This window comes from Furipterus horrens, unplaced genomic scaffold (genome assembly GCF_987537825.1).
Source record: "Furipterus horrens unplaced genomic scaffold, mFurHor1.1.pri manual_scaffold_8, whole genome shotgun sequence".
Lineage (NCBI taxonomy): Eukaryota > Metazoa > Chordata > Mammalia > Chiroptera > Furipteridae > Furipterus > Furipterus horrens.
The window spans coordinates 107,308,321-107,330,808 of record NW_028327178.1 but is presented as its reverse complement, the minus strand read 5'-3'; the positions used below and the strand labels follow the sequence as shown (position 1 = coordinate 107,330,808).

Below are 22,488 nucleotides of genomic sequence, written 5' to 3'. Positions count from 1 at the left end.
CATTGTTATGGGACCGTTGAAAATGAGAAAAAGACCGATGGTCCCTTCCCTCACCCTCAATGTGAACTGTACGCACATGGAAGGTAAAACCACCATGAAGAGCTATTGAAACACCCCCCTGACCTCCCAGGGACCCTGAACATGTGCTGTCTGCAAGGCAGGGGCATCGTCAAGGTGCCAGGTGCCTGGCTGGGCATGTCTCTAGGCCCCAGACACACGGTCCCGCCGAGGCATCTCTGTCTTAACCAGAATCCTCGCTGCGTGCCTTCGGATGATGGCGGCTTCCCCTTCGGTGCGCCCCGGGGGGGAAAAAGAACCTTCATTCCCTCTCCCGCAGGGCACAGCCTTCAGGGTGTCACGTGCCTGAATGAAAAGCCCGATAGCACGGGCTGAAGGGGAAAAAGAAGAAAGACCTGCCATCTCACTAACTCGGGCTGGAAACAGAAGCCACCCTGGCCAATGGGGGCAAAGGTCTACCAGCCTGAGGCCCCTGCCTCACCCAGAGCCATCAGAAGACGCCCCTTCTCTGCAGGAAGTGGGGAAGCTGAGGCAGCCAGCGTTTCAGGGGGGACCTTCGGAGGGGACCCGGTTGCTTTGCATGGTCCCAGCTCCAGTGCTGGGTAGAAAATGCCGCTGTTCCCTGCCCCGGGCCCGGGTACGTCAGCGGCCGCCTGCGGACTCCAAGTGGGAATGAGCAGTGAATGCTGAGCCAGGATAAGCTCCGCTCCTGACTCACTCCGAGCCTCGGTTGACTTTGGGGCGTTTCCAGAACGCGGCCTCCCCTGGGATGCGGCACAGCTCCGAAAAGCTCCAAAAGCAGGTTTAGGCGCTGATAACAAAGCTGCCCTCCCCCTTCGGCCCTTTGTCCCCGTGACTTCCTTTTAACACCTAGTATCCCTCATGCCTGGATTGAGAAATAACCGCCAACAGAAGACTTCTTTACGCTGCTCTGAAGCCAAGCAGCTGCGATTTTGACACGTCGACCCGATGAATCCAACTGCATGAGAACGTCCCGTGGCCAAGGACAGGCTGCCAAATGCGAAGTATTAGGCTGGCAGAGTTTAATTACTGAACATCCAATGCCAGCGAAGTCAGGAATCGCCGGCGTTTGGCGGCGCTGTGCATTAAGGGTTAGGCCACTGGAGGTGAAGCCAAGGCCTTTATCCAATGTGCAAAATCCTCTGCCCCCACGTCCCTTTGAAGCCCAGCCACTCACGCCAAATTATAAACACATCACTTCCTGGACGACATGCCAGGCCATTTCAACTTGAAATCAAGTCCCAGCGGCGTGCATCCAAGATCCTCCAAACACCCAGCAAGTGCGCCAGCCCTGCCGGACACTCCTGCTCTCCATGCGGACTGCAGAGACCCCACCTCTGATCTCACCGCCCGACAAAATGGTCGGCCCGCCCCGGGGAGATTCGCAGGGCCGCGTCTCCAAATGTGGGCACCGTCGATGGGTGAAAAGGCAGAGCCCGCACCTCCGCGGCTTACATTTGACGGAATGCCAGGTCCTCCTAAGGGACGTCTGCCCAGGGAGTGCCTACAATCATTCCCATTCTCAGTCTTCGGAGGTGGCGTCGGACAGAAGAGTACAGTGTTTCTCAACAAGCCAGCCTTACGCAAGAGACGTTATCCCAAACTGCTGGTGCCTCTATTGTCAATAAACTGTTCCTCACACACTTCCCAACACCCCTTGGACGAGGAGGATGGTCCTGGGCGCAGCTGAGCGCCACGGGCAGGCACAGAACATGGGGCAGCTGAGCAGTCCCGCGGGGGAGAGAAAATGGCATTTGTGACTTCCCCTGGGCCTAAACCTTCCTACTCAGTCCCGGGAACTAAGCCCGGTCCCACCCTCCACAGTTCGGCCCCAAGACCTCCCACCAGCAAGTTACCACCAGACCGTCACAGCGTCTATCGAGAATACTTTTTATTGTACAGGTATCGTATACACAATGAAATTTGTGAACATTTACAGGCACGGAGTCCATTCCGAATCTCCAGGACACCCCATGCACTGCACAGCACAGCACACTCCTGTGTGAGATCAGCCCAGCAGGAATGAGACACTCAGTTATTGCTTCGTGAACAGAGACAGCTTCAATTAAATAGAATCTTTTGCACCAAGGACAGAGAGCGCAGGATCCTAATTCCTAATAACCCCGTGTGCATGTGAATAAAACCTCAGGCTGTGTTTTAGATAAGCCCCACCACCTTTAAGTTATTAAAACAGAACCCCATTTCTCAAAAAAGGCATTAAGAAGTGCACCCGTATTTACAGACCCGATTAAATTATGCATAAATAAAATCTGTACACGTGACACACCGCTTCTCCAACCAACAGCGCTTCCTCTGGGACTGGGCATGACAGACAGCCCAAACGCTTCAGGCCTAACCCTTTTCAAGTTTACTCCAACACCAAGATGTGAAATAAATATGCAAATAAAGCTTCAGTACCTTAAAGGAACATGCCATTCCAAAGAATCTCTCATTTGAAGAGTTAATTTTCAAAGTTAAAAAAAAACAACAACAAACATAAAATCATCAGCAGGCTTTGTTTCTACAAGTTTTGTGAAACCCAACGGCCTCCTTTGAACAAGGGTTTTTTTTTTTTTTTGTAAGTGTGTCCGATAACACCTATTAATTAGTTGCTAAGCCGGTACTCTGCCTCCTACCATCGGTAGGATTTGATATCTGAAAAATGCTAGATAAATATTTTTTAAAGATAAATATTTAGTGGGCACGAAAGCCAGGACTTTCCTTAACACTGCAAGTTATCGCTGATTTGAATCACATCAAATTTGATATCTCAACAGCTAAGCGTGTGGCGTTTTTTGTTAGCTCAGGGGATGGATGGAAAAGGTTCAAAAACTTGTAGCACCCTTCAGAGACAGGAAGATGGGGGTTCAGAATAATAAAACATAAGCTTAATGACTAAAGAACCAGCAATTGTCACCTTCCGATAACATGTCCAACGCTTCAGCGCCAGAGAAATACTAAGGACTCCAAGAGGTCATGGTCAAGTCAAGATCCGGAGATCGACAGAGGCTTTTTTAATGGGAATGAGGGTAACACACTCAACTTGTCCCCCAGGCAAGAGGAGTTCCCCTGTGGGGCCGGTCCAGAGCGGTGGCGGGGAACGCTTTCCCTTCCAGACTCTGCAGTCCTTTGTTCCCGCCCATTTCATTTCCGGTGTTTCTCCATTTTCTCCAGGCTCTTGCTGGAATCGGCAGGGCTCTGGTCTCCAGGATTCATGTAGGGCTTGTCCAGGACGAGCAAGGCTTCTTTGATGTAGTTCTGCAGAGCAGACACCGCAGCACAGATGGCCTGGCTGCCGAACCCGTGGGTGATCAGGCTGAAGTGGGACAGGCAGTTCTGAATGTTGGCCTCCAAGACCGGGGCGGGCCGGTTGTTCCCGTTGGGTGTTCGGTCTTGGTTCAGGAGGTCCGTGAATTCTTTACACACTTGCCTGTGAAGACAGCACACCCCTGTGAGCCCACCCTAGCACTGGGAGAAGACGGATTACCTTGAGGATGGCTCCTGGGAGGCAATCGGAAGACTTCTGGCCTGAGCGAGGAAAGCAGGAGGCTTGAAACTCATACCAACATAAGGGCCAATTCCTGCACTTAGCACCTGTTATGTGCTAGTCAGGTCTTTCAAGCACCATCTTATTTAATCCTCACTGCAATTAGAAGATGACAGGATTAACCCCACTAACCCAGGCATCGGCCAAGGTCACCAGGGCTGCGTTAGGTGGGGTCAGGATTCCAGACCAGGAGGACAAGGGACGTTTGGTGCCAGGTCAGTTCAACAAACCAATAAACCACTTCGGAGTTTCCCCGAGACTCGCTTTTTATCCAGCCCGGTTCACTGTGCCCCCCCTCTTCCCCTTTGCCCCGTTCCCTGACTAGCTCTGCTTCATTTCCTGTGGTTTTAAAACCAGTTTGCTGTTGGTGTTTAGGAGAAACCCCACAGCCGCACTAAGTCCTGTTTGAGGCATTTAATTTGCCCACTTGTCCCCTGCAAATCCAATCACCACGACATTTAAGAAACAGAAGTCTGGTTCCCGGGAGGCAGAAGGCTCACAGCCCTCCCTGGATGTGACAAAACATACAATCTCTTCCACACATTTTTGTAAGATAAGCACATACAACAGTGAAAAGGTAGTGGAAGTATTTAGAGCTAAGCAGCTCAATCCACCCTCATTCTCGGAGCATTCTGTTCATTCCGTTCACCTGCTCTTTTAAGGATTTGACTTTGTAAAAAAGAAAAAGAAGAAGGAGAAGAGGGAGAAGAGGGAGAAGCAGTATTATTTGCTCCCCACCTAACCTAGATAACTGGCATATTCTTTGTTAAGCACCAGGGGCTGCGCTGGCCCCCCAGCTTGAAGGTCAGAGCAGGAGCCAGCAGACTGAAGCCCGGGTACTCACTGTGCGGCCAGCAGCATGCTCTTCCGCGTGGCCATCTCGTTGCGTCCCCCGAGGTGAGGTCTGACCAAGTACTCAGCCACCGGCTTACTGGGGAACTCCGCTTCACAGACGTACGCGAAGTCCCGCGCCAAGTGCACGGCCTCCCCTAGAAGCAGGAGAGACTTTAGGGTGGCGGGGGCCACCAGGGCCACGCTGTGCCATCTCCTCTCCCGGTCACCATGCGTTGTAAATGAAAGCACAGGCGGGGACGGCAATCGTGGGGGGCAGGAGGTACACGCCCCTAGGAACAGAGGGTGAAATCCCGCGATGTGTGGAGCACAGACCCCAACATTTTTAACTGCACCCGAACGACACTGACCCCTCGTCCCCTGCCCGAAGTGCCCAGCTAGATCTTGAGACACACTGTGCTTTCTGTCTTGGTAATAAAAAGTAGCTCCTGCTGTGGAGGAGGAAAACTTAAAGATGAGTATGTTTGACAAGCGCTAACCAGTCACTTCTCCATGAAACTGTCCCCAAGTCTTTGACATGGAACTTTCTTTTTAAACTAGGGCACCCCACTACTGAAGGGGACCGGTCTCTAGGATGCTTCTTTAAGAAAGGGAGGCAGGAGTGATTTTCCTGTTGGAAATGTTAGGAACCCCAATCACCACAGCTTGGACTGCCCACATCCTTTGTCCAAGATACTGGGGGAACAGAGGGAGAGAGACCCAACGGGGCCATCTCCCCCTGCAGAGGTGCTCGGTGCTGACCACACTGCAAGGCTGGTAGAGCTTTTCAGAAACCCAGATGGTGGCCCCTCGCCCACTTGCCTCCGCGGACTTGCTGAATCAGAATCTGAGCACCATTGTTCTGGCACTTTCTTATTCCAGCACCCCTACACCAGGCTGGCAAGGAAACCCAGGGGGGACACACTCCTGCACCGGGCACACAGAACCCGCCCACCACGCTGCGTGCAGACAGCTGGTCCCTGCAGGCAGTTCACGGGCAGCTCCTTGCTCCTTTCCCTGACCTCCAAAGGCACTCCTAAAAAGGCAGAGCAAGGCCCTGCCAAGGCTCTTTAGCACCCATTAGACCAGGGAAAGAAAGTATTCAAAAGATTGCCTGGCTAGAGAGACAGCACCCCTCACTGTCTCCCCTGGCCAGAGTCCAGGGCTCTGCTGACTGGGCGAGGAGCTCGAGGTGGCTGGAGGCTGCAGGATAAGCCTGCTGGCGTGCCAGGCCACTCTCCCCTGCCCATTAAATGTGCTTCTTTTGTTTTCTAAAAATCACTTCACTCCTGGCCTGCGAGCTCAGTTGGTTAGCCCGTTGCCCAGATACACCAAGGTTGTGAGTTCGAGCCCTAGTCAGGGCACATATAAGAATCAACCAACAAATGCATAAATAAGTAGAACAGCAAGTCAATGTTTCTCTCTCTTCCCGCTTCTTCTCTCTCTAAAAATCATTAGAATATAAATAAAATTAAAATTCACTTTTTTCTTGTTCCCCCCTTTAAAGGCTATATTGCATTCTTGGCTACTTTCCAGGTTCGGCAGTGCAGACCCAGTCAAGGAACTGAAATGTCACCTCCTACTATCTTAGGACTGGGGAGAGGGACTCATCTGCGGGCCCCCATACGCTTTCCTTTTGATGGGGGGAAATGAACCAAGGAATTGTGAGTTGGGCCAATCTCCTTGCGTTCCAGAGCTTCTCTCCGCTGACCATAATAATCTCAATATTCCACAACTACAAAAACCAGAAACCATGCTTCTGCCTGCCAGGAAGTACTAACTAGCTTTTTAAAGGTGTACTCATTGATGAGGCTGCATCTTCAAACACGGGTTCATTTAACAGGAAATGTCGAGACACCCTATAGCGTGATGTCTTGGGTTAGGAAAACCCATTCCTTGTTCTCCCTGATCTCCTGGAGAACCCGGAAGAGATATTTAAATGTTCACGTATTTGACAATAATATCACTGCAATTCATTCTGACGAACTTACAACAATCCACATCACCTCCCTCTGGCTCGACTCCTAACCAAGAGGTGTTTTGAAGGTTTCCTTGAGAAATAGTAAGGTGCAGCACAGCCCACGAAAAGCACCAGGAAACGCCACTGACCTTCTACGAGGGACGTCAGGAGGGTCACGTGCGCAGCCTTCCGTCTCCCGGCTGGAAGATTCAGCCCAATCTTGTCCAATTTCTCTCGCAAGGACCGGCCTCCATTTTTAGATTTGGCTCTACGCACAAAAAAGGGGGTCGCGGCTATTCCCAAGAAACCACACTTTAGACCCCCCCGCCCAAATTCCTCAACTGCCATCAGAACTGAAATTTGTCAAAGACTTCTACATTATGTGGATCCTCATCCAACAGCGCAGGGAGTTCTCATTAATTAATTCCCGTAAAATGCAAAACTCATTGTTAGCATGGCCTTTTTTTTTTTTTTTTTTTTTTAAATCACAGAATATTGTAAGCTGCACTGGAGTTGATAAATTTTCACATGTAAAAACTACAGCAGCTCCAAAGAACTCCCCAGGGGGGAGAAAAACCCTGGTGCTTCTCTCCACTTAATACAGAGGCCACCGCTTCATACATGGAATAAATTCTAACCAAAATGATAATTTGTTAGCACTGTTTTAGCACTTCTTTCTACATTTGGCACTTTCTAAAAGAGAAGAAATGTATTAAAACTCTCTGAGCCAATTAGAATTCAGTGTTAGGTCTCAAAGATACATAAATGTTAAAAATACTTTCTGGTCCTTTCATATAGTCCCCTTCAACCACTCAGGCCACCATGCCCAGAATGTGCCCCCATGTACCTTCTGAGAACACCCCCCAGCAAGGAGGCATTTAAGCACTCGGGCGGGGACAACCGCCTCTGGACTTCGGCCACTGTCACTTTGTATTTAGATGTGGAGCTCAGGAGGGACAATCTTCCAGGGACGGAGCAGAAGACCTCACTGGGGTTCATCACAGCCCCCACCAGCTCCTTCTGACAGGGAAGACTCATGGGGGTCTTGGTCATGGAGATGGGGCCTGTGAATGAGGATCAGAAGTGGTGGTCCTGAGGACTCCACCCAAGCCAGAGACCTTTCCCAAACACTAACCAAAGCGGAAAGAGCTCTTTATTAAACAAACAGCACTGCAAATTTTTTAAAGCCTTGTTCTTCAAAAATAATCGAATCTGAAATTCACAAGTTAACACCTTGGGAGGTAATTAGTCAGGATCCCAACACGTAGGATTTTCTTTCTCTAGTAACTTGTGAAAAATCTGTTTAATTAGAACACTCGTTTTCAAAAAACTGCTTCGATGCTAAATAAACGGTGGTGTTTTTTTTTTCTTACTCAAGAAACAACCCAAATCACAGGACACACTCAGATCCTTTGCCAAAACGTTCAGGGCAGCTAATCACTGTACGTTTTTAAACACAAACAAACCTGTTCTGTTATAAATTTACTTGGAAATGCAGTTTACTTTCCGAGGGTTTTTTTTTTTTTTTTTAATCCTTTTCCCCCCATTGATTTCAAGCAGTTTAACTTCAAGTAACAGACCGTAGCCGCCCTTAATTCAGGCCCGCGCCAATCCCCAAAACAGCCAGGCTGGCAATCCCATCAGCACTTAACTTAATTCCGCAAGCCACTCACTCACCAAGTACAATAATCCAATTTTCCAAATCCCCTTCCCGCCTGCCCTGCACAAACCCAGCCCCGGACAGATCACCAGGCCTGCTGTTCTCAGGGCCACACTTGGTAGGCCAGACTGTTTCAAAATGCTCCTTGCAGGTCAGAATTAAGGATCCTTGCCATATGCAAATTTGAAATCGACAATAAAAATCACATCAACTCACTCGACAAGTAAAATTGTCACAGAACCAAGCACTCAGCTAAGGCACGTCGTGCGGTTTTCCCCCAAGTTACACCAGCGTTAACTCCCGCTGGAAGACTTCCTTTAACATGGTAACAACACGCCCGCATTCACGGAGTAACTTACCCCTGTTCATTTAGGTGGGAAGGAAATCCCCTCTCCTCTCACCCCTGCCTCCGTATATTCCTGTCCCTCCCACCATAAATGTCCCCACCGTGCCGTTAAATTAATTACTTTTAATAACTGCACAGCACAGTTAACACCCAGTAGCCAGCTCACAGGCCGCGCGCGTGGCCCTACCTTTGCGAATGACAGTCTGATCATGCAGAAGCAGGTGTTGTTCGTCCACGATCTGGGGGAGAAACGACAAAGTTCCCTGTAAGTTCCGGGGAGCCCGGGCAGGGCCCGAGGGCCGTCTACGGGCGAACGGTCCCGGCAGGCGGGGGCAGGAGCCTCGCGCCGCTCACCTGCACGTCCTCCATCTGTTGACCCATGTCGTGAAGGCCCAGGTTCTCGCCCAGGCCCGCGGCGTCCAGGGCGTGCGCGTGCGGGAGCAGCAGGTCCGAGCGGCGGTAGCCCTCCCTGCGGACGCTCATGGGGCCGCCGTCCAGCCCGGAGATGTGCGGGAGCAGGCCGGCCGGGCGCCCGTGGTGCGGGGCCAAGCCGGCGCCGTCCTGGCTCTGGCGGCCGGGCCAGGCCTGCGGCTGACTGCCAGCGGGCGCCGGCTGGTGCAGGGGGTTGATGGCGGCGGCGTACGCTTCTCCCAGATGCGAATAGGGGTCTGCCGACTGCGAGTAAGCCAGCTGCTGGTAGGGAGGTGGGAAGTAGGGTGGTGGCTGGTATTCGGCGACTCCGCTATGGGAGAGGGGCGGCGCGGGGCTGTAGAGATGCTGTCCCGCCGAGGAAAGGTGGGGGAGACGCGGGTTCCCATTGCTGCTCCCGTCCTGGCGATCCTGGCAGAGAGAAACCGACTCCCGGTTAGTACGAAACTCCGCTCCTGCGAACCGGCCGCAGTCACCGCGCTGAGCCGTGCGCCCCGGGGGAAGCAAATGCACCGGCCCGGATCCAACCCGCGGGGCCCGCCCGCGGGCTGGAGGGCACCCAGGAGCAATGCGTCCCGAGGATTCCTTTGTGAGTCGCGTGGGAAAAGGAAAGTGGTGGTGAAGAGACCTGGGGAGGCGCGCCCTCAAAGCCCCGCGGCGAAAGTCTGGGCGCTCCAACGTCCGAGGCGCTCCGAGGCACCAAGTGGGAGCTCCAGGCCCGGGAGGAAGTTGGCACGCGGTGCACGCGGTGCAGAGAGCTCTCACTCACCAGCCCGCACATGTTCGCGTCGCCGAGCGAAAGAACGTGGGGGGGCGGCGGGCGCGGATAGAGCGCGCAGCGCGGGCAGTGCGCATCTCCCCCGCCCCGGGGAATTTCTCTTCCACGCCCTCAGGACAAAGACCTCCCGGCGGGACACTCCCTAGCAGGGCCTGCCACCCAGCGCCGCCGAGGAACTCCAGAAGGAACAGGAGAGAACGCTCCGCATCTGGAGCTACCCTCCCTGCTAGCGTATCCCAAGTGAGGGGAGGAAGTAAGACCGCCCTGCCTGGCCATAGTCAGTGTCCCCACAAATGGGAACACAGAGGGAGACTTAAGGACCCCGAAAACTGGGCGTCCGTGCCTGCGCTCATCCCCTCGCCCCACGGCAGTCCAACTTAATTCCTAAAGGACGCGTCCTCTGGTGCTCCGGGGTTCGCGGGGGAGTGGGGACCAGGAGAAACATGGCACTGTCGCCCCCTGGCGGAAGAGCACGGGGCTGCTGGCGGGGGCACCCCCTCGAGGTACCCAGGGCGCGGTGCGCTCCCGCGGGCCCCCAGCCCGGCTCCCCTCACCCAGGGCCCGGGCGCACGCCTCCCGCCACCGGCGTCTTCTTCCTCTTCCCGCTCGCCACCTCCCTCCCTCCCACTCTCCGAAACTCTAGCCCAACCTGTCCGACAGGCTGGAGCACTCCAAGCGCTTACGGCCCCATCTGGCCTCAGAACCCCCCCCCCCCCCACTCCCCAGCCCCCAACTTCTCCTGAAAGCCAAACTTTTATGTAGTTTTCTTCTTTCCCCTAGAAGGTAGCGGGGCAGGCTGACAAGCCCGCCTCGGAGGGGCCTCCGCAAAGGTGGCACCGGCGGCTCGCCGGGTCCGACCCCTTTGGACGGAGGTCCGTGCGTAAAAGCCACGTCTCAGGAAGGGTTGTAGACTCGGCGCTCTTCCGAGAAAACTGGAAGGGCTGTTTTGCTTCGAGTGAAACCGACCGATAAGCTTTGTGGGTGGGATTGGCCATTCTCTTTCCAGGCCCCGCTCCCGAGGCTAGAGCTTTAGGAAAAGGCCCGGTTCGGGAAGGGGGCCCCAGAGGAACGGACTAGGGGGTGTCTGGAAAAGTGGAACCCGTCCCACGGAGAGGCGGCGGCGGGTGCCTGTTTGCTGCTCCTGCGCCCTTGCCCCCGACCTCGGTCCAGCGGCCCCGGCCTCCCGGACGCGACTCGGGCGGGGCCGGGCTGCGCCCATGTGCCCAGCTCACCTCGCAGTCCTCTTCATACTTGACATTATCAGTTATTTTCCACAACATGGCGTCTTGCGTCCCCCAAAACAGGCGCCAGTTAAATCCAGGTTCCCCCCACCCCCCCAGCGGTAAATCCAAAATTGGGGTCACGGTGACCAGGCGTCTGCCGCCGCCGCCGCCGCCCCCGCCCCCGCCTCGCGCGGGCCTCGCTGAACCGGTCACTGCACGATCATCCGCGTCTCTGCGAGCGTAGATGCAGCTGCCGCCGGCGTACAGGCCGCTGGCAGGGACCCGGGAAGCCGCGCCCGCAGTGTGTCCCGGCGATAGCCGGGGGACCCGGGTGCCTTAATGAGAAGGAAATTATCATAACTCCTCCCCGGGGGCCGGCGCGAAGGCCCGGGCGCCGGGCGGGGCGGCCCCCAGCCAGTCCCAGGCTAGCTCCGCCCCGCACCCCGGGCCGGCGCCGAGCGCAAAGACCCAAGATGCTGGGGGCTGGAAGAGGAGTGGGCGGCCCCTCTCCGAGAGCCGCATACCAGCGAAGCCAGGGTGCCCCGTCGCGCCTTCCGTCCCCGGCACGCGCACACCTGAGGTTGGCCGAGCTGGGGACCCGAGTCCAAATACCGAAAAGCCCCCCTCTTTCGCCTAGAGCGCTTTCCCCCATCTTCTAAAGGCGTCACGCTGAGTTAGAGACCCCGCGTTCGGGGCGTCTCAACAGCTGGGGTCCCCTTATCTCCTAAAACGTTTCCCCCTCCTCGCTCCAGACGAAGTGCAGGTTGGGATCCTACAACTGGAACCCCAACCGCTCTGAGACGTTCCCCTCCTGCCCGGTTCCGCCCTTTACCTGCGAGGAGATGGGGGAGGAAGGCCTTCAGGGGAGTCTGTCTACCCCAAGCGGCTCGGGGCTCCACTCTCACCGAGGTCTAGGGCCAGAGTGGCCGCCTCCGCCCGAAGCTGCATCTCCGCGGCGGGCTGTGGCCCGGGGGAAACCCGTGCGCCCTCGCCCAGCCCTGCCCTGCCCAGTGCCGGCTCCGCAGCAGCTGCCTGCGACGGACCAGACACTTAGAAGCCTCAGCTCCGCGGAGAAAAGAGGTGCGGGGCCAAATAAGACCCAAGAGCCGCGGGCGGGGGGTGGGGAGAGAGAGGAGGGAGGGGGCGAGGGAGGGGCTGGAGAGGGGTCCCCGCTGGAGAGGTGAGCACCCCAGTTCCTCAGATTTAGACGGAAAACGAAACTTCCTTCCACATGAACGCGGCCTCTCTCCCCCAAAATGTATTTGCCACCTAAACTTGAAAGCAACAGGCTATATATTTTTAAATTTAAAGAAACGAAATCCATTGGGCCAGTGATTTTAACTGACCTTTTTAACTACCGGGGGAAAGTCGGTAACTCGGAGAGGTGAGTTTTGTTGCGACGTCCGAGCTGGGTCTGGGAGCTAAACATTCTGAGGGAATCGGAGAAGGGGCAATACTAGGATTGAATTCCGAATACAGTAATCAATACCTGTGAGTCCGGCGTCCCAGCCCGGAGTGGACGCTACTCCCTATCCACAGAAGGCTGCATCCACCGCCCGCCCACTCCTCCGCGGGGCTGTTTGAGCTTTAGCATTTCTAAAGCTCAGATGGGCCTAAAATAAAAACAGGCAACCTCCAAGCAACTGTCCGCCCCCTCGCCCTAGGAGCAGGCAGATCCCAGGTGATCATTCTGACCAGATGGGACAAGAACCCTGAAGTGAGACCACCGGGCGCTTTGCACTGAAAAGTACAAAGGACAGTGCCCAGACGACCCCTGACACCTCGCCTCCAAAAACACCGGGACCTGGGGGTAAAAGAACAAACCGCAGGAGCAGCGCTCCGGGTGTTCAGGGGTAGGGGCAGTGGGCCAACTGCGCCCTGCAGGAATCGCATCAGGCGCCCCCCGCGCGGAAGGGTGGGGTCCCCGGCACTCCCAACAGGGAGGCTGCGGCACCTCCTTCGGGAGCTTCAGGCTTCCAGGTCGGTGACTCGGACTTCTCCTCCACGCCGGGCCTTCCGGCCCCGCGCTTAACTCTGAGACCCGGCCTGGGGTGCAGCCTGAGCACGTTGTCTAGTCTGCGCCGGCAGCTTGGCCCCCAGGCCGGTTGGGGCCAGGGCTGAGCAGAACAGTTCCATCCCCCACCCCAGACGCTCACTGTCTTTCTTTCCTTCCCGCCGCAGCGCTCTCGGAAGCCACCCGGAGATTCCTCCCAGCCAAGGGAGACCATCAGGGTCTGAGGGCCTCCGCTCAGGGAGCCCGAGTTTCGGAGCCGCTTGGCAAAGGCCATCCATCCCCAAGGAAGCTCCCTGGACCCCGGCGCTGCCGCGTCTCCCAAGGGGCGCGCGCTCCAGCTAGATCGCTACTTCCGCGCGCTGGGTGTGGAAGGCAGCTCAAACAAGCCCTCAATCTTCCCGGCCGGGGAGACCCTGCCCAAACACGCACACCCTCGGCTTCTGGGCGGGAACCCAGGCACGCGCGCCTCGGTAAGGGTGCCGGAAGCCTCAGCCCTTCTTAAAGCTCAACTGCTCTCTGAGCGGCTGGCAAGGAGCGGAGGCTGGGGAAGGGCTCCCACAAACCAGACAGGCCTCCCTCCGGAGCCCCCGCCCCTCTCCGCCCGAAGACGCGCGACTGCGTGGCCGCGCCCGGGCAGTCGTCGCCCCGGGAAGGGTACTCTTCTCCCGACCCTCCGGGGCTTCTTAGCCGCCAAACTGTAAACAGAACGTGGGGATCCCCGGGCAAGCCTCGCATAATCAGGTATATCGGGGTGGCGGTTTGTTAGCGGCTCCCCTCTGTCGCCCTCTAGGGAGCCAGCGCTCACAAGGTTGCAGCCCTGGAACAAGGCCCCCCGTCGCTTGGATGGCCCAGGAAACCCGAGACCGGAGGCGACGAGGTGCCTGCAAGGACCGCAGCGCCCCAACTGTGCACCACTTCCTACGAGGCGTGGGCGGCGCCTCTGGATACGGGGCTCCGGACCCGGGGCCGCAAACCGGGACAGGTGGCGGGGCGCGTGGAGCTGGATTGGGGCTGGCCTGAGACTCTCCTCTTCCCTCCCCAGGGAGAGGGAGCCCGAGCAGCAGGGGAGGCCTCTGCGAGATGTCTGTCCAGCCCCTCGAAACAGTGTGACCTCCGGCCGGGACCGCAGCAAGTGGCGGGCCTGCAGCAGCCCGGGAAGAGGGAGCCCACTCGTGCGTCCTACCCTCTAAGGAACCCACTGGACGGACACTGCCGAAGAGCACCCGAACTGCCTGAACCCACTAAGGGGCACTCCCCAAGGCGCTGTATGCGTCAGTTCGTAGTCACTTCAAAATATCAGCAATAACAGGAAAATAGCAGCGTGTTCTAATCGCGTGCACAGCGCGACTGCGTGCCTACGGATGCTTCTCGTCCTACCCAAGTCCAGCCCCACTACTCCATTTTCTACTCCCTCTGAGCGCCCGGCGCCAAACCGTGTTGGAAGGGGCTCCGCAACCTTCAGCTCTTACGCGCAAACGTCTGCTTTCCCCAAAGGAGCAAAGCCAGAAGTGGAGCCGAGAGGCCTGTAGGACCCCAGCTTCCCGGCAGGGCCCTCGCCCATCTCTGGTCCAGGTCGGGCCCCCGGCGCTCCTCTGCAGAGCGCTGGCCCAGCGCTGAGGTCGTGGGTATAGTCTCTAACTTGCCTGCCCTCGCCCCATTTCTCAGCAGGCGAAGGTGCATTTTCGGTTGTCCAGCCACCTCAAAGCCACCTCCCTAGCGTCTCTCGGGGACCTGTTGGAAGACCAGCCTGGCTCTCGCCTCCCCTGCCCCCGGGGGACCCCCGCCCTCCGAAGGCCTCGCTGGGCTGCGGAGTGTCTGTCACCTCTGCACTAACCTCCCCGGCCCCATCTTGGTGCAACCTGCCCGCTCCGAGCGCAGGCGGGAGGCCTACCGAGCGAGCGCGGGGTCCCCCGGGCCTTCTGAGCTCGCCGTCCTAGGCCACCGCACAGTTCCAGGCCAGCTAAGCCCGGCGGCCTTAATGCATTTATCAGGTGGCCGCCGGGCGAGGAAGAAGCCCACTGCGGCCAGGCGCGGGGCGGCGCCCACTGCCCTCCCCGAGCCACCCTGCGCCCGCCCCGGCGCCCATCCCGCACCGCCGCAGCCTCGCCCCTGGCAGGCTGGCCTCCCGCACGCCTCTCCTCTCTGTGGGTCCCTGGAGTCGTGCCCCCACCCAACGCCTCTCTTCTCACCCCTCGGAACTGGAAATTCATGCCGCCACCTCTTCAACTCGCAAGGGAGCTGAGAATTTAAGAATGGGAGCCAAGAAGGCAGAGCTTCCCAAGGGCCAAGTCCGGTGCTGTAAAGCGCTCTGAGCGTTTATTTAATTAACGGCAGGGGGAGGGGGGCGATCCCCAGGCAGAAGGGCTATCGCGATTGGAGGACACACCTGAAAGGTCCTCTTACTCCTCCCCTGCCCTCCGCCCCCAGGAAAGAACGGCCTTCCTGCGGGGGTGGGTCATCCCCCAGTGCCTGGATGTGACAGGCCTGCTGGGGCTCCTTCCACCACGAACTTGTTTTAAGTGTCTTCTACCTCTCTCTGCCGAAGGACATTTTAAAATTATTGCGTCTCCAGAGCCAAACCTGGTCACATTTCTATGAATTCCCAGCTGTCATTTGTAGCTTTGACCTGGCTTCAGGCACCTCGCAGGTTTCCAGGTCAAACTGACCCAGAGGCCCTGAATCGCCTGGAGTTGGGGGGATGAGGATGGAGTGAGTCTTCCTTAAATGCCGATGAGACTGGTTGGCACCTCGGTTATCCGTGCATTTACCCGAAGAAAGGAGGTCAGAAACAAGGCCCGAGCAGCTGAGAGTCCAGTAAAATAGTCTCAAGGGAGGCTGGAAACACAGACACACGCGCGTGTACTGCCTAAACCACCAGCTTAGACTGCCCAGGCCGGCGGGGACATTGGGTTTGCACCGTTGGGTTACCTGGGTCCCATACGGTGTCCGCACCACACCTGTCCCGGCAAACCCCCAAGCCCCCCTCCCCCCGGGGAGACCGGTGGGGAGCTTATCCACAACCGCTCTGTGCCTACAGGGCAGATGAAGAGGTGGTAGGAAAAAACGGCAGGTTTCAACCCCACCTACTGGTAAACTGAGTTTGGGTCTCCAATAGCCTTCCAAGGCACGGTTTGTAAAATGCACCAAGAGGCTTTTATGATAAAAGTGTCTGTGGACAGAAAAGGGACAATTTTTTAACATTTTTCAAAACAAAAAGTGCCGTCAGCACATGCACAGGCTCGTGTCGGGGGACGTAAAACATTCACTCGGAGCCCCCGCTCGGGGCAGAAACAGGCAGAAAACAAACCTACAGGAAAAATTAGTGTGTTTGAAGGCCTAACTAGGATTTTGACCATTAATATTCTTCTCTTCGAAGGTCAGCACACACTCTGCTTTTTGGTATCGCCATAGGAATGGAGAAAAGAGGACACAGGACACATTTGGGGCAGTAGCTACACCCAGGCAATAGGACGGGGCTGGGGGGAGGGGTGTGGATAGAAAGCTGACTTCTTACTTCCTTATGGTTGGGATTTTGTTTTCTTTGGGGGAGGGGCGGCAATTGTCTTGCTTTAATTATTTTTTAAATGAATACACTAATCACTGTTAACATCCTGATTTTATTTCAAAACTTCTTCCAGACGGAAACTTTTTGTTCTTCTGTTTCTGGTCTTCTTTGTTGCAGCTGTGATTGTATCATACTTTTATTGTTTTTTTTTTTTTTAAATACAGTAACCACTGTTAATGCCCAAATACATGACCTGACCTCAGATCCGAGCACCTTTGCCTGCCGCAATACATGGCGATGAAAAACTGGCACCTGCACAAGATTTCAGCCTCCTGAAGGTCCCTTTACTCTAGACAGTCCCCACTCCTTTTGGAAGGCTCTCAGCTCCCCACCGGCTGGCCTGGGAGTCCCTTCTCCTTCGCCCACTCTTTGAAGTACCACAGGCTCTGCTGACTCTTCCTCACGTGGCCCGAAAGCGCTGGCTGCCCTGCCCCCGGTGCCAAGCTCCCGGGTTCTGCATGTAAGAACCCATTTCAGCGGGCCATTCGCCCAAGAACATCAACAACATTCTCACAAAGCCGGAATGGCCCCATGGCAACCCAGGGACCCAGAGGGAAACCCCAGCCAGCACAAAGTAGCACCACATAAAAACCAGGACCTAAAAGAAGGAAAAAGATGGTATTCTCTAGATCCACTCTATAACAGGAAATAAGTATCAGGCATACCAACCAAAACATCTGAAAGACAATACCTAAGTGTATATATATATATATATTTTTTTTTCTCACCTGCAAATCTTTAGCCTCGAAAACTAAGAACTGGAAATATTTTATACCAATATTTCCTCTTCCCAAGAAGCTTAGGTAAGCTCAGAGAAGGTTCAGACCACTGCCTGACCCTGCCTCACCCACCCCAGCAGGCACTGATGAGTTTTCGTGTTCTACTGCATAGGCAGACCTGTGACAGCCAGATCCAACGTCAGTCGTCAGCTGGAAAGTTGTCACCCACTAGAATCTCGCACACAGCATGTGAACTCCCAACCTCAGCCCCCCCAGCAGACCCACTGAGTCTGGAGCTCTGGGGCTGAGACCCCCTGGCATGAATAGTTCCTGTGATAACAAGTGTGGAATTATTTCTTCCTTTGTTCATAGGTGAGACTCCAACTGTGTAGAGGGAATCATATTTGCATGTTTCCAAACCATAATTTAAGAGCATAAGAGAGTCCTCTCTTCCTCTTTGTGATTGAGGTCATACAGAGACTTTTTATATTGAAAGGATGTTCTTTATGACACACTGGCCCTTTAAACCAATTGACCCTACTCAAAACCACTCATTTAGACTTTGATTTCATTTTGCCTTAAAGAAACAGGTTTCCTTCACGTATGCTATTTGTTATAAAAATTCTATAATGCATATGGATTTGGGGGAAGAGGAGGCAAGGAAGTTTATCTTAAGTTAAATATGGTTGCTTTTCTTTTTTTAAGAACTTGCTTCTTCCTGTCTATGTCCCCACCCACACCCAGGGGATTAGATTATAAATCCTGTTTTTTTTAAAAAAAAAATATTATATTCAGGAAAACGCTAAGGCCCCAAAAGAGGTCATTACCAGAAACCAAGCCTTCCCCATCGCAGCCCACCCAAACCAGCAAGTCATCCGTCTGCACCTCCATCCCTAGGACAGGTCAGAAACCACACGCGCGTCTCACCTGGACCACTGGCTGCACGTGTAGGACTGCTGGTGACCCCCTGCCCCTGAGAGGAGGGCGAGTCAGTTACTTGCAAGGTCAGGAACAGAAGGGTGATGACCAGGACTGGAAGTGGGATGAGGGAGCAAAATTTGAGGAGACACCAAAACACTCAGTGATCCAATCATTTTAATGCACGGTTTTCAGAAAATCAAAGTGAACACCAAACAAATCCTTGATGAACAAAGTATGAAAATCTGAAGTGAAGGCCAGCTCTGGTGGTTTGTTTGAGGAGCCTGTGTAGTGGCGCAGTGGGAGCAGTGTTTTCTCGCCAGTCCCCGCGCTGGTGACAGCGGACAGTGGCAGGTGAACTGACAGGGCGAGGAGGGGCTTTGATTCATTTTTTGTGCTTGGGAGGCTTTAAGTCTGTCTAGGGACCTGCGTTTCCTGTCACCTCAGGCTCTGGCACGGCCTGGCCTCTTCTGCAAGGGGGACGCCAGTGCCCCAATGGCTGAAATACTCTATTGTATTTAGGACAGTCACTTGCCCGCGACACAGAAGGGCCGGCGCGTGCACTGCTCCTGGACCTCACCACACCCTCCTCCCTTGCTCCTGTGAAGCCCACAGGCCTGGGAGCCAGGTGATTTCCAAATCCTGACTGCATACCTCCAGCAAAACATTTCGGCTCTCCAGGGCCTGGCTGTTCACGTCTGCAGCATGGCCGTCGTTGTCTGTACCTCACAGGGCTGACGCTGCAACTGACAATCCGTGCACAGTGTACCCGGCAATGCCTGACCACGAAAACGGTACCCGGGACCGGTGACCGACACTGAGTGCTCACTTACCCTCAGAGCACAGTCTGCCCGCTGTGCGGGGCCCAAACCTGCTGCTCAGGCTGACCGACCTGCCCGCACCCCCCAGCCCCCAGGGTCTGGCGGCCTCATCAGCAAGTGAGAGGAGCTGGCAGACGTTCCCTCCATGTCTGCTGCCTCCTGGTCACCTGAGTGTCTGCGGGGCTGTCAGCGGGCAGCCCGCGTGCTCTCCTGTGACTTCTGGTCTCGGAGGGGAGGCACGCGGTCCTGCGCTCCGCAAGGGCTTCGAGGGCCCACTGCGTGCCAGGTTCTGCCCTGGGGGTACAGAACGCTGACAGAAGCGACACAATCCCCAAACTCACAGGCTGCATACGGGCTTGGGGGCGTCGTACGTGAAGTCAGCTGCTGCGTGGGATGGAGGGAGGAAGGAAGACGCGCCTAAGCCCTTTGCACATAGTATCTCATTTAATCCTCATGGGAGCCCCACGAGGCCGGAGCCATCACTGCTTCCACTGGCACGTGTGGGCGTCCAGGGACATAGCGGTTTGGTAACTTGCCTGCGAGGGCCTGGCAGGCGGCAGAAGTGGGGACCTGAGGCCACCGCGCTCCTGTCTGTTAAAGACTGCTCACACATGAGGGTCTGGGGGCTGCCAGACTCACCTTCCCCGGGCGTGACGCCCCGGAGCACGGTGTGCGGTGCCGCGGCAGGTGCAGCCTTGCGCACAGCGCCCTCGGCGGAGAAGACGACGTCCTCTGCTCACGGTCACGCTGCGGGGCGGGGTCGTCCCACCGCTTCTGCAGTTCCTGCCAAACAGGAGCTCAAAAAACAAAGACAACGAACCAACAAACCACGCAGCACGTCTGATTTAATAATTTCATCATTGGTCACTTGTGTGACTTTTGCAAACCATTTGTGTGCTACTCGCCCATTTTTCTGTCAAGTTCTCTCTTCTTCCACATTTTCTCAAAGCCTTTCATAAACGTGTGACTGTTTAGGCCTTTAATGCAGCTGGCACGGGCGTGGGGGTCTACATGGTCTTAGGTGGACAGACCTGATTTTTATTTTTCCGGAATGGGGACATCGCAGTCCTGACGGGCCAACTGAAACGCCACCGGTCACCTTGTGAGCTGACCTCCGGTTACCTGTGTACCCTCCCGCCCCTTCTTCGTTCCACAGCAGGGGCCCGTCCCAACGCCAAGTCCTGCTCACACCTTTCACCCTTGTTCACAGTCTGCCTCACCTCCCTGGTCAAGTTTTCCAGAAAAGTCTTAGAATCCATGTGACACCTTCTTTCCTGCCCCCTGACCACACACACACACACACACACACACACACACACACACACCTTGCATCAATTTTGAGTGGAATTACTCAGGAGGTGTAGATATAGGGATCTCATGTCTTCATACAGTACGGCTGAGATTAGGTCTCTTGTAGACCTAAAAGAGACTGAGAAAGAAAGGTCTGAGGCAGAGCCCTGCACGGGATGACTTTTGTCCCCCAGAGGACACGTGACAGTATCTGGAGCTATTTCTGGTTTTCCCAACTGGGGGAGAATGATCTGTCCCCTTGTGGGTAGAAGCTGGGGACCCTGCTGAACATCATCGAGCACAGAACAGCCCCCCAGGACAGACAGCTATTGGGCCCAACATGTCAAGGGCGTGGAGGTGGATTTGTTAATCAAAATCCGGAAGGGTGACCTGGAAGGTGTTCATAAGGGCACGGAGTGAGGTGACTTACCTGCTGGCTGGCCCGGGGCTCCTTCAGCTCCTGCAAAAGAAGGCTCAGGGCAGGGTGGGAAGCCCCAGAGGCCCCCAGGGCTCAGGGTCAGGTGCAAGGGCCCCTTTCCTCTTAGCCACCTTCATTACAGTGTGAACACAGGTTCTATAAAACTAACTCTTACCATACCAGGGAGTCCCCGGAAAACCCGGAATTATCTTCTGCAGGGTGGGCTCCTTGTAGTGCAGGCTTCCCCAGCTAAGTGAGGGTCCTAGGAACCCACGTGTATCTGTGCGCCAGCTGGCGTTGTTGTGAGAGGCTGCATTCGGCTTCACTGAATTTTTAATTTTGGAAGACTCAGTGTGTTTGCCCATTTCATGATGAGTGAGTTACGAGTGCACCTGCCCACACTGTGCTGAGTGTTCACAAGTTTTTGACCAAAAATGGCGTGACTCCCATGCCTCTCCCTCCCTATTCACCTGATCTCACCTCAAGCAATGTTTGTTTGTTTTTGTTTTGTTTTGTTTCCCTGGATGAAAAAAGTCCTCAAAGGGAAACGTTTTGCTGATGCAGAAGAACTGAAACAAAAAACAGCAGAAGCACTAAAAGGCACAGAAATCAACCGTTCAAACACTGTTTTGAGCTGTGGAAAAAGTCTTGATATGTGTATCATTGCATCAAATGGAGAGGACTTTGTAGATGACTGAAGTTTAAACATGTAAGAATAAAAACACAATTTTTAATAAACAAATTCTGTTTCTTGGGTCCCCCCTCATATATATTTCTTCCTTAACATTTTACATCAACTTTATTGATGCCTAATTTTTTTACACCATAAAATGTACTGATGGAGAGTACAGTCTGATGAGCTCTGACGCATGTTTACACCCGTGTAACGACCATCCTGATCAAGGTGTAGAACCCGTCCCTCACCCGGATCGCCCGTCCTCTCCTGCCCCTTTGCAGTCAAGGCCGCGCCGCCTCCAGCCGCAGGCAGCCATCTCCCTGCTTCCCTCACGCCGGGTTACTGTACCTTGCTCTCGGGTGTCACAGAAATAAAACGTGTGTAGGGCTGTACGCTTCTACTCGGCTTCTTCCGCTCGGCGTGACGTTCGTTGTTGAGGGGGTCTGTGTTGTTGGCGTGCCGTGTTTCCTTCCTGGGTGCTGCTGAGTGACAGCCGCTGCATGTGTGTGTGCGGTCACCTGTTTGCTGACTGACATTTGCATGATTTCCAGTTTGGGGCTTGTCTGAGTCGGCTCTGGCTGCCGTAACAAAACACGGAGCCTGGGGGACCTGTGGACAGCCAGCACTGACTTCTCATTGTTCCGGAGGCTGGGGAGTCCGCGATCAGGGTGCCAGTGTCCGCTTCATAGACATGACAGAGGGGGGAGGGGCTCTCTGGGGGCACGGATTCCGTTCATGAGGGCACCCCCTCATATACTCTAATCTCTTGCTTAAATACCGAGGACTGGTATTGCTGGGTTGTATGATAAGAACATGTGAAACTTTATAAGCAAACCAACTGCCAGTTTCCAACGTGGCGACGCCATTTTGCTGGCAACGACTGAGAGCCCCTTTGCTCCCCCCCCCCCCAGTGCCCCCGCCAGCACCCAGTATCACCAGTCTGCCAGCTGCAGTCATTCCGGTGCGTGCAGAGTGGCGTCTCCTTACGGGTTTAACCTACATTTCCCTAATGGTAAACGACGTTGGGAGTTTTGTTTAAATGTGCTTCTGCCCTCTTTTGCACTGTGTCTGTTCGGCTCTTTGCTTATTGCGTTACTGGGTTTTTGCTTTGTTGTTGCATCGCAGCGTTTATTTGTTCTGGACATAGGCCAGCCTTCGGTTTTCTCAGTGGGGCCTTTTGAAAGGCAGAAGTTTTACGCTTTGATGCGGTCCGGCTTCTTTGTTTAGTAGGCTTGTGCTTTTCGTGCGCTCTTT

At 55.0% G+C, this 22,488-nt stretch overlaps 2 protein-coding genes across 4 annotated transcripts; one reads left to right on the top strand and one right to left on the bottom strand.

Annotated features, from left to right (window-relative positions):
• Nucleotides 1-1,915: 1,915 nt before the first annotated feature.
• Nucleotides 1,916-11,181, bottom strand: TFAP2C (transcription factor AP-2 gamma). Its single transcript, XM_090286595.1, has 7 exons — nucleotides 10,823-11,181; nucleotides 8,738-9,223; nucleotides 8,571-8,622; nucleotides 7,225-7,441; nucleotides 6,527-6,645; nucleotides 4,431-4,575; nucleotides 1,916-3,469 (listed from the first exon to the last, which is right to left on the bottom strand). Exons 1-7 carry the CDS (start codon nucleotides 10,868-10,870, stop codon nucleotides 3,184-3,186), a joined length of 1,353 nt encoding a protein of 450 aa, XP_090142721.1. The 5' UTR covers nucleotides 10,871-11,181; the 3' UTR covers nucleotides 1,916-3,183.
• A 75-nt stretch (nucleotides 11,182-11,256) lies between these two features.
• Nucleotides 11,257-15,252, top strand: LOC150003739 (uncharacterized). Of its 3 annotated transcripts, XM_090286594.1 has the most exons (4): nucleotides 11,257-11,893; nucleotides 12,995-13,297; nucleotides 13,618-13,704; nucleotides 13,870-15,252. In XM_090286594.1, the coding sequence occupies exons 1-4, from the start codon at nucleotides 11,656-11,658 to the stop codon at nucleotides 13,935-13,937; spliced, it is 696 nt and encodes a 231-aa protein (XP_090142720.1). In that variant the 5' UTR covers nucleotides 11,257-11,655; the 3' UTR covers nucleotides 13,938-15,252. The 3 variants fall into 3 exon arrangements, 1 of the variants encoding a protein (XP_090142720.1); XR_016512798.1 differs by having other exon boundaries at nucleotides 12,478-13,297; nucleotides 13,618-15,252; XR_016512799.1 differs by lacking the exons at nucleotides 11,257-11,893; nucleotides 12,995-13,297 and adding an exon at nucleotides 13,310-13,524 and having other exon boundaries at nucleotides 13,618-15,252.
• The last annotated feature ends 7,236 nt before the right edge of the window (nucleotides 15,253-22,488 follow it).

What these genes read in the sequence shown, in the direction of transcription:
- TFAP2C (XM_090286595.1), bottom strand. Translation starts at nt 10,870, where the DNA reads ATGTTGTGGAAAATAACTGATAATGTCAAGTATGAAGAGGACTGCGAG. An exon ending in AGTATGAAGAGGACTGCGAG is followed by an intron (nt 9,224 to 10,822) that starts GTGAGCTGGGCA and finishes TCTCTCTGCCAG; the next exon opens with GATCGCCAGGACGGGAGCAG. An exon ending in AACAGATGGAGGACGTGCAG is followed by an intron (nt 8,623 to 8,737) that starts GTGAGCGGCGCG and finishes TTTCTCCCCCAG; the next exon opens with ATCGTGGACGAACAACACCT.
- LOC150003739 (XM_090286594.1), top strand. Translation starts at nt 11,656, where the DNA reads ATGGGGGAGGAAGGCCTTCAGGGGAGTCTGTCTACCCCAAGCGGCTCG. An exon ending in CAGCTCCGCGGAGAAAAGAG is followed by an intron (nt 11,894 to 12,994) that starts GTGCGGGGCCAA and finishes TTCCCGCCGCAG; the next exon opens with CGCTCTCGGAAGCCACCCGG. An exon ending in ACCCAGGCACGCGCGCCTCG is followed by an intron (nt 13,298 to 13,617) that starts GTAAGGGTGCCG and finishes GTCGCCCTCTAG; the next exon opens with GGAGCCAGCGCTCACAAGGT.